We start from the raw sequence: 10288 nt of genomic DNA, 5'->3' as shown, positions 1-10288 counted from the left end.
TTTGGAAATAGAGCCATTGTTGCGACAGGTGTGCTAGGCAGGCAAATGAGGATATTGGTCGGGAAGAGACAGCCTGTGTGAAGCCTTACCTTTCAGAAACATGGAGACATCTTCAAGTTGAGGCACGTTGTCCTCCCTGTAGCCACAGTATTTAGTCAGCAGAGGGAAGTTTTTCAAATACTCCCGGCAGGCATGAGTGGGATAGAGTTTGGAGAGCTCCCGAAATACAACACCCCAAGTTTTAGTTTCTTCTTCTGTGTACTCCACCCTGGGGATGGGCTGACCACTAGGCAGGAGAGAATAAATTTAAATGCATATAGCTTTGGGTCACTGAGTTAAGTGTATGTACACCCCAATCCTGATCACAAGTCAGATTCTTATAACATCTGAATGTTTAAAAAGACCCCATAAAATATGACCTTTTTAAGTAAATGCAAATGTTCAGATTTTGAGTATTTGTACTTCTACTGGGTCATCAGAAAAGTCATATTGTATTTTTGCATTGAAAAAATGAAAAATATGTCATGACTTTTCTGAGGACCCAAGATCTATATTATTTTTTAATTAAACTATCTATTCATTCACCCTTATAGAAATTTGATAAGCTTTATGTTCTTAAATTGAGATGGGGAACAGGTAAGAGTTCTGGATTGGAACGAACTGGTTTAGGTACCACACTGTACCCTGAGAGCCTTTTCTGCTATCACCTGACAGTAATAAATGGATGTTGTTTCTTGGAAATAAAATTGCCTTGTGGGTTCTCTTTGTACCTTGCCCAGACTCACCCCAATCTCCAAGTGTAATTTTGAGATTGTTTGTTCAGTACCTAAAATGTCTGAGAAATACTAAGAGACTATAGTGAATTTAAAAGTAAGAGTTTTGCAAACTATAAAATAAATAGCTTTTATTATAGGTCATGCTGAAAGGTAAACATATTAAGCCCTCTCAGTTAATATACGAGCCAGTAAACTTTTTCAGTAAAGGGCCAAAAAGTAAATATTCTAGGCTTGGGGGAAAGGGGGTGTCCTAGGGTCCTTGGTATGACTGCACAATTCTGGTACTGTTCTTAAAGCAGCCATAAGGAAAAAAATGGACACAGCTGTGGCCTAATGAAACTTTCTCTAATTGGCCCACAACCAGTATTGGGTGGATGTCTGGTTTAAATAATGTGAGGTCATCCTGAATGAAATGGTCAAGGAGAACTTCCAGGAGGAAGCACAACTTGAGCTAAGACTTGGCTAGGTAGCATGTGCATGCTCCTTTACAAAGAGAAATATGAGAAGGAAATACTGTTCTAATATCAGCCATAAGCAAGGAACGTGGGTCCTGATGCACCCTGGAGGAAACATGGGCATGTGCTTTTGCAAACTATTGCTTGAGGAAGTATCATTGGAATTTAGTCTCTGATTATGATACTTAGGTTGAACAGAAATCAAAATTTAAGAAGACCTCTTGTGACCTGCTCAACAGCCATCTGCAGTCATTCCCACTGCCCACTCTAGCGACTTACCAGAAATTCTGCCCCTGCAGCCAGCAAATATACGTGTGCAACATTTGGAAATCCCAATATACACACACAACACTGGGAATTCTGCCTCTGCAATCTACCAGCCCAGCCTAGAGCAGGCAGTCCCCACAGGAGCCCATGTGTAGACAGCAGCTGCCACCCGGGCTGCAGTAGTTTCAGGGCACCTTCAACTTCAGGTCATTCAAGAACATGCTGTAAGGCAGTGAAAAAGAGAAAGAGGGGCCAGCCCTGCAGTGCAGTGGTGAAGTGCTCTACGCCAGGAGTCAGACCCCACATAGCCAATGGCAGTTCAAATTTCAGCAGCATGAAAACATGCAAGTGCATGTGTGTGTGTGTGCATGTCCAAAATTCTGACAGGATGAAGAAATGGAGGAAAAGGATTGCAGCATGACTACATCCCCATGGAGGGGTGCTTTCTACCTCCGTCTCAATCTCTCTCTTTGTCTCTCTCCCTCTAGCTCTCTCTCTCTCTCTATCTCTCTCTCTGTCTCTGACAAGTGCATACAGCCTCTGGCAATATAAGAAAAGAGAGAGAGAAAGAGAACAATAACAAGAGTAGGCTATCAAACAGATCTCCTTGCTGTCCTCTCCTTACCAACAACCATCCACATGTATCAGAAGGTTCTTTCAAAACTACTTTCTATTTAAAGTTCAAGTCCAAGTGTGATTCCTACTGATTCTAAATTGTTTTTATTTTATTTTTAAAAATTGACCACTGTACATGAGGGATGAGGAATAATGCATAATGAAGAAAGAACCAGAAGTTAACCATTGCTTTGTCTAAGTATCAAGACTAGGGCTTATCCAAACCAAATTAGAACAAGATTAGCCTTGTTTAAATTTGACTGTTGATAACAAATAAAAAATTACAGCCTGGCAAATATTTGCTGGGAAGATCAAGACTGCTAAGACCTAGCATCTGTGATGAATTTAGAATGAACGCTTAAAAATGGATAAAAACAGAAAGGATGTAAGGAAATAAATATATAAATTGTCTACCTCTTGTTCCAGAAAATTCAACTAAATCAATCTGCGGCAGGTAGCCAATAAAGCTAATAAGGCTGTGTATGATCAGAAGGCTGGAAAGTGACGAGGCTGAAACAATAAATGAAATATTAAGAAGCCATTGGAAAAGAATCGTTAGGTCAAACTTTTCCCTTCAATATCAATCTACAAACATGCAGCGTTTGTGAGGGGAGCTGAATAACCAAGATGCAGAAAGAGAATGAGTGTGAATTAGGGTAGGGAGAAAGGTCTGCTAATAATGAATTTCCAGCACTGGAATCCTGGACATATGGATGGCCGTGTACATTCTCTTCTGTTTCTGCTTGTCTGCCCTGCCTGGGTAACCAACTGGCCTGCTCAGAGAAATAATGACTGGTGCAGAGTACTGTGGCTCCTCTGAACCAGGTAAGTCTACCTCAAGTCATATCAAGAGAGCCCTCACACCACTCTAACCCCATCCCCAGTAACGCTTTAGAATAAATATGAAAAAAATCAACCTCATAAAGGCTAATTTTATCCATTTCATTTCTAGTGAAAATATACAAAATACAAAAATAAAGAAGCTTTCCATTGTTCTACATAGCTAATATTTGAGAGTTTACTATGTGCCAGACACTTCTCTTTCATTTGCTATAGGGTGCATGTACTCACCCGATAGACATAGAGAGAGAAAGGAAAAGTGAGAAATCACCCCTTAGAGGGGAATGGCAATGCCATAAACCATTCTTGTCCATTCTCTTATCGGGACTTTTGTACATATGCATATCACATGACTGGTTCAAGACTGGGACAGTGGTCAGCCATGTGGGAGTCCAGTGCCTTAACTACCATGCCACCTGCTAACCCAATGCCAGACACTTCTTAAGGTTAAGTGTTTTATTTTCATTAACTCATTTGATTCTCACAACACCATGAAGTAGGTACTGTTATTTTTTCCACTTTACAGATGAGGAAATTGGGGCTCAGAGAGAAAAAGTTACTTGCCTAAAATAATTGGAGCCAGACTTAAAACCTGCCTGTCTAGCTAAAGTCACTACAGTCTTTGGCCAGCCAGCGGCATGGTGCTGAAAGCCACTAGATTCCACATAGCCAACTGTGTGTGATTCGAGTCCCAGACCCAGTAGCTTGGAAAACATTCTGGCTGCATGTTCATGCATGGCCAAAATCCCGAGAGAGGGGAGAGATGGAGGAGAAGGGATTGCAGTGTGACCATGACCCTTGGAAGTGCTGTCTCATTTTTTCTCTCTCTCTGTCTTCAATGAGTATGTGCACCCTCAGGCAAATCAAGAAAGAAAAAAGAAGAAGAAGAAATTATAATCTTAATTGGTTAGTATATAAAAATAAAATTAAAAAGTTATCGCAGACATGAATTTATTTTCACTTACTAAGGTTTGTAGGAGTGTGTATTCTCATTTATAGAAAATCTCTTCTACAACCTCAAAAAGCATGTGCATGCTTTATATTTATTCACTTATTTAACTTCTCAGTAAGACTATAGCATAGTTCTGAGTTCCCCAACAGAATAAACACATGCTTAAGGCACCAGATATGCAGAGGCACCCACCTACTTTCTGTTTTCTTTTCCTTTTTTTAATTTTAGCTCGATATAGGGTGCATGCTTTGCCAGAGAGAAAGAGAAAAAGTGAAAAATCACCCCCTGGGGGGATGGCCACAGCGTAATTCCCTCTTCTCCTCCATTCTACTCTCAGGATGTGGTGCACTCATGTACATGTGCCTGGAGTGTTTTTTGAGCAGCAGGGTCCAGGACTCAAACCAAGTAGTCAACCATGCAGGATCAGTCTGCCTTAACCACCATGCTACTGGCTGGCCCCATATTTTATTAAAGACTTTGAAATTTAGCATTTGGAAAAATCAGACATATTTCATTTTGTTGTACTTGTTATAAGCTAGTAGGATTTTTATTAATTGTATATGAGAAGGGTGCCGGGGGCATTCTGATCTTTTTAGGGCCTCCACTATTTAACCGTGTATCATTACATGTCTTTTTATGGGTATGAGAATGGTATAGCATCCTAAAACTCTTCTCTTGTCTAAAAGTAAAGTCACTTAAGTACTCTACATCCTCCGGAAATCTCCCAGCTGCTGGAGCCAACCATCTCCTTACAGGGCTTGTTAAGGGACAGCAGCAGTGGCCCTACCCCCAGCAAACTTCTCTCCGACCACCTTTCCTGCCCCAGTCCCAGACCTCGTCCAGTCTAACAGGGAATAGAGGTGCTTAGGACTCTAGAGGGGGCAGTGTTTGAGGATAAAAGCAGGTTCTTTCCTGTCCCCTAAGTCAGGAGGCAGATTGGTCATAGGCATCCTCTCTAAGGATTGCACCAGCCTGTGAGAGAAGGGTCCGACATCTCCTTTCCCAGCTGGAATTTACTGAATAGCAGGACCACAGGCCTTCCCTGGTTCAGCCACCTGGGGAGGGAAGAGGAGAGGATGCCCCTGGGAGAGTGTCTGGACGTCTAGAAGTATGCTGCTCCACAGGGGAGAAGAGGAGACCCTTGACATATGTCTTCTGAAATTTGAGGTTCACATGAATGCAGAGAATAAGACCCAGAAAAATCTAGACATACCCATGGGTCCCAGTGTGGTGTGTCAGGGAGGAAGATGGGGAGGCCCTGCCTGTTCCAGTTCTGCTCCGTTCACAGGAGGCAGAATAGCCCAGTGTTTCCCATCACCACTGTTGAAGAAACACGGAGGGCTGCAAAAGCTGTGGGGTGCCTAACCTAGAGGAGGGGCTGGTGATGTGACCACTGAGGAGGCCACAAGGAAGCAGAGCACATTCCTGCAGGGGTGGAGGCGGAGGTGGACGGAATGATCTTGCCCCAAGAAAATGATACAGAATGCTATGCAGTGACCACTGCTTGAGCAGAGAACACCCTATCTGAAAGAACTGTGTGAGGGACCAGCAGATGGCGTAATGGTTAGGTTGCTGGACTCACACACAGTTGAACAGAGTTTAAGTCCTGGATCCAGCAGCTTGAAACTCGTGCTGAGTGTGTGTGCATGCGTGCTCAAAATCCTGAGAGGAAAATGAAGAAGGGATTGCAGCATGGCCATCCCCTCTGATGGTGATTTTTTCACTTTCTCTCTCTCTCTCTCTCTCGCTCTCGCTCTTGCTTTCTCTTTCCCCAGAGAGCATATGTGCCCTGTAGCAAAAATCTCTCTCTAAAAAAAAAAAAAAAAGAAAAGAAAAGAATCTGTGTGAACCAGGGCGAGAGCAGCCTGAGATCTGCTCAACACTGACATTCCAGCTATCATGTAGGAAGCTCTCCCTCCTCTCAGCCCTCAACTCCAGAGGAATTGTGTCCTAGGAAGGAAAGAAGGTGTCGCAGAACCAGTACATCCCCTCCTCCAAAATACACACACTCACACCTACATACACACATTTTCACTCTAAAGAACTGTTGGGGAGGGAGGATACCTTTGAATCAAGTTTGAGCTTAATCTTTTTAGAATGAACAAGACCAGGTCTTAAATACCCAAGTGAGACTATACTAATAATTGAAAATGACAGGAAATTAGATGTTGCTAAGGAACTTGCTTCACAGCAGGAAAGTGAGATTAAACACAATACAGTTGAAAGCAATGAGTGGGAAAAATAAAAACATTTTATGTTGGCATAAATCCCAACAAGACAATACTCCTCAATGGGCTAATTATAGGTAAATATTATAATTGGGTATCTAGGGAGTGTCCTCCTTCTATATGGGATTAGTCGAGATTCCAGAACTCTCCACCACTACCATTAGCACTCACAGATTTGTAATTCACTGTTGAAAAACAGATAAGGTTTTTTAGTAGTTTTCATTCATGACAGATTCTGCCCTCTTGTCAAAGGATGGCAAACTATGGCTTTATAAACATCGCTAGGAAGCCAGTGTTCTGTGAGGAGTCCGAGAAAAGGGCTAAAATGGTCACGATGGGGATTTAGGCTTGACAATAGGAAAAACTCCCTAGTGGATTATGTTGCTCAGAGATGACTAAGAACTTTCTTTGGAAATGGTGAAGGCTGTGGGAGGCATCTTTCTGCCTGTATAGTTAAATTCTACTTTTCCTAGAGATAGGGTGATGATTCTGAGAAATCCCCTTTATCCCTGCAGAGAGGAGAGAGTGGAAAGCAGATAGACCAAACCTAATTGGGGGCAGGTATGGGTATCGTTATTCTGTGCAAGTCCTGAGCTTGTTAGAGCAAAGTTGTTTAACAAATACATTTTGACACAGAAATCCAGGAACATCTACCCCACTGAGACTGAAATTGTGGGAGTTCTTCCTGTAGCCAGATGAATAAGCAATACTGCTTGCATTTTATTTAACTATTTGATCTTCTCCTCTAGCATGTCCCATAGCGAGTTATTTTTCTTATACATTTTTTTTTTAATTTGGGAAACTGGAAAGTATTTGATTATGGTGGTACCTCCTGGCTGCCTCCTGGAGTCCTTGCTGCTATAATTCCTAATGTAAGATGCAGTTTTTCTGCTTGTGTAGTCTTTAGAGGAACTCCAGTGTGGGGAAGCAATTCACTCATTCAGTGGAGGAAGATGTGACAGGCTGCAATTGATGGCATTTACATCAAGATGGCAAGACTGGCTGAAACACAACACTGATCCTGTTCTTTGAAAACAGTTGGATTTTCTCAGTGGCAAGAACCAAACAGAGCAGAAGGTAAACAGAGAATTGGTTAAGGGGATGGATGAATCCGATGGAATCAGTTAGAAATAAACTCATTTTCTATTTTATTCCATTATGTGTTCCTTAGGGCAGGAGATGCCTCACTTATTTAAGAGCTGTTTATTGCCTCGAATAGACTGTCTCTCTCATCTTTGCCTCATCTTTCCTCTCCTTCCCCACCTTATGCATTTTTCTCTTGATTGACACTTCCACCTGGGGGTTACAGAAGGGAAATGGGAAGAGATGAAATGTAAAATCCATCAACTTTGCAACTCATTAGCAATTAGCAGTTCCTCTAAGGACGTGGACCAGGGCCTTTGGAGAAAGATTATGGGAACATCAAGGCTAGCGTTCTTTATTTTTGTTCCTTCCTGATTTACAAGAGGCATGTGCTGCTCTCCTAAACAAGCACATCCTGAATTCTGCATAAATTCTAGAGAGTTAATTTATTCTCTTTCCTTTCTGTCCAAGAAAACACATAAGAATATAAAAGAGTGAGGTTGACATTATTCTGATATTGTAAGAATAACCTTGATTTTGATCTGATATATATATATAAAACATATATTAGATCAAAATAAGTATATTAATATATATAATATCTCATTCTATATATGTGAATATATATGTGTGTATTATATATATATATATATATACACCTAGGTTTTTGCCATAGGATGAGTGCACCTACCAGAGAGTGACAGTAAGGGGGAAAGATAAATCACCCCCCCAAGAGAGGGTCACACCACAGTCCCTTTTCCTCTGTTCTCCTCCTGGGATTTTGGGCATGCTTACACACACGCACATCCCGCTAAAGACAGGGAGATGATTCAGAAAAACCTGCTCCGTATCTGCAATAAGGAGGGTGCGGAAAGTACATGGACTAAGCCTAATTGGGGGCAGGTACATATTATCAAGCCCCTAGGTCTGGAACTCAAACTGAGGACAGCCATATGAGAGTCCAGTGCCTCAACCCACACCACTTGCTAACCCCTTGATTTAATGTAATTTTAAAAGAAATTTGTAATTCAAAAAATTTACCATTGGACTAGGCCCTGAACCTAGTGGTAAAGGAAGCCCAATTCCACATGGCCAACTGCAGTTTGAATCCCACCCCAGTGATTTGAAAAACACCAGGTGTGTCTGTGTGTACGTGCCCATTATCCCAACAGGATGGAGAACTGAGGAGAAGGGATGGCAGCATGACCACACCCCACTAGGGGGACTTTCTGCTCTTCTCTCCCTGTCTCTCTCTCTCTTTCTGGTGAGTACATGTATGTTATGGCAATCAAAAATATTTACCATTGTTACCAAGAATTTGCTAAACTTCTCACAATTGAGGTGACATAACAGTGTGTAGAAATTTCTCACTCAGTACTATGCTTCATAAAATTGTCTTAAATGTATCCAAGTATTTCCAGAGTAGAACTGTAAAGTCAGTGAATGTTCAGCAAGATGATTGCTTATGCCCCTGAAACTGGGGGGAAAAAAATGTTGCCAGAAAAAAAAATTGAGTAACCTCTATGGACAGGGTGAATTCTATTAAAGTACAAATCAGAAAGCAGATGTCTTTTTTTTCTACTGACTTCTAAGAATCTACGAGAAAATAATGGAGCTCCTCAATTTGAAAAGATTATAATTCAGAATTCAGATCTTACAGGACACTCAATAACTTCATAATGAAATATTATCAGTAATACCCAAAGGAAAAACACAAGTAACATATTCAAAAGATTAGTCTGGGGACCAGCAGTTAGCATAATGGCTATTTCACTGGACTCCCATGTAGTCGACCACGGTTTGAGTCCCAAACCCAGTGACTTAAACTCACATGGGGCGCGTGTGCGTGCGTGCTCAGGATCCCGAGAGCAGAATGGAGGAGAAGGGATTGCAGCGTGGCCATCCCCCCTAGGGGTTGATTTCTCGCTTTTTGTCTCTCTGTCTCTCTCTCTCTGTCTGGCGAGCGCACACGCGCCCTATAGCAAAAACACCTTTAAAAAAAAAAAGATTAGTCTACTAAACCTCTCCCTCCCATTAGAATATACACATCTTGAAAATAGGGATTTTTATTTGCTTTTTCGTTAAGTTTATTTCTTTCATGAAATAAGAAGAGACAAAGAAAAAGACAAGAACCCTCAATAGGATCTTGCATCGTAGTTCCCCCTGTCCTCACCAGCTAGCCAGGACCATTGACAAGCACACCTGGTGCATACAGGTCAGCCGGGAAACCAAACCTGTAATCTTCCATATGGATCCAGCTTCACTTGAGCAGAATATTACCCCAGCACCACTGAGCAAGCCCTCCTTGTTCTTTTCTGTGTCCCTGTCACCTTAAATAGAACTTAGAATATACAGGTGTTCAACAAATAATATTTGTTGCATGAGTAAATCAACCAATCATCCTAAAACAAAATACAAATTTAAATATTGAGAAACAATATAGTTCTTTATCAGAAAGTCTGCCAGATATGTGTTTGTCTTACCTTGTCCTTGCCTCATATGTCTTAATTGCTATGAGAAAACCAACTCCAAGATTTTCAGGGTTTAATAAATTCTATGGTAGCATCTATTAATAATCACCCCTATGTACTACTTATTTTACTTATATGTAAGCATTTCCTTTTTCTAATTTTCTCGACTTGTTTTCTGGCTCCTGTCTAGACATCATCATGCAGTCACGCTTATTAACAAAATGTTCACTAGGAAAGAAATCAGTACATGGGATTGGCGGGCTTTGTGGTGGTTAAGGCACTGGACTACACATGACCAATCAGTTTGAGTCCTAGACCTGGTGACTTGAAGATCATGCCTGGCACCTGTGCATGTGCATCCCAAGAGGAGAATGGAGAAGAAGAGGCTGAGGTGTACCATCCCCCCTGGTGAGTGATTTCTCACTTCTTTCCCCCCTTTCTGCCTCTCTCTGTCTCTCTCTAGTGAGCACAGACACTCTGTGATAAAAACGAAAGAAAAGGAGAAAGAAAGCAAGAAAGCAAGCAAGAAAGAAGAAAGGAAGGAAGGAAGGAAGGAAGGAAGGAAGGAAGGAAGGAAGGAAGGAAGGAAAGAAAGAAAGAA

General features: G+C 41.6%; 1 protein-coding gene across 1 annotated transcript in view; it reads right to left on the bottom strand.

The window, feature by feature from the left end:
- TPH2 (tryptophan hydroxylase 2) overlaps positions 1-10288 on the bottom strand; it is a 110951-nt gene that overhangs the window by 73498 nt on the left and 27165 nt on the right. Inside the window, exon 6 of the mRNA XM_006146197.3 lies at positions 90-286. Within this exon, the coding sequence (XP_006146259.1) occupies positions 90-286 (197 nt within the window). The remainder of the gene's footprint in view (positions 1-89; positions 287-10288) is intronic.

The sequence above is a fragment of the Tupaia chinensis genome, unplaced genomic scaffold (genome assembly GCF_000334495.1).
Source record: "Tupaia chinensis unplaced genomic scaffold, TupChi_1.0 Scaffold000168_1, whole genome shotgun sequence".
Taxonomy (NCBI): Eukaryota; Metazoa; Chordata; class Mammalia; order Scandentia; family Tupaiidae; genus Tupaia; species Tupaia belangeri.
The sequence above is the reverse complement of the archived record's forward strand: the minus strand, read 5'-3'. Positions and strand labels throughout refer to the sequence as shown.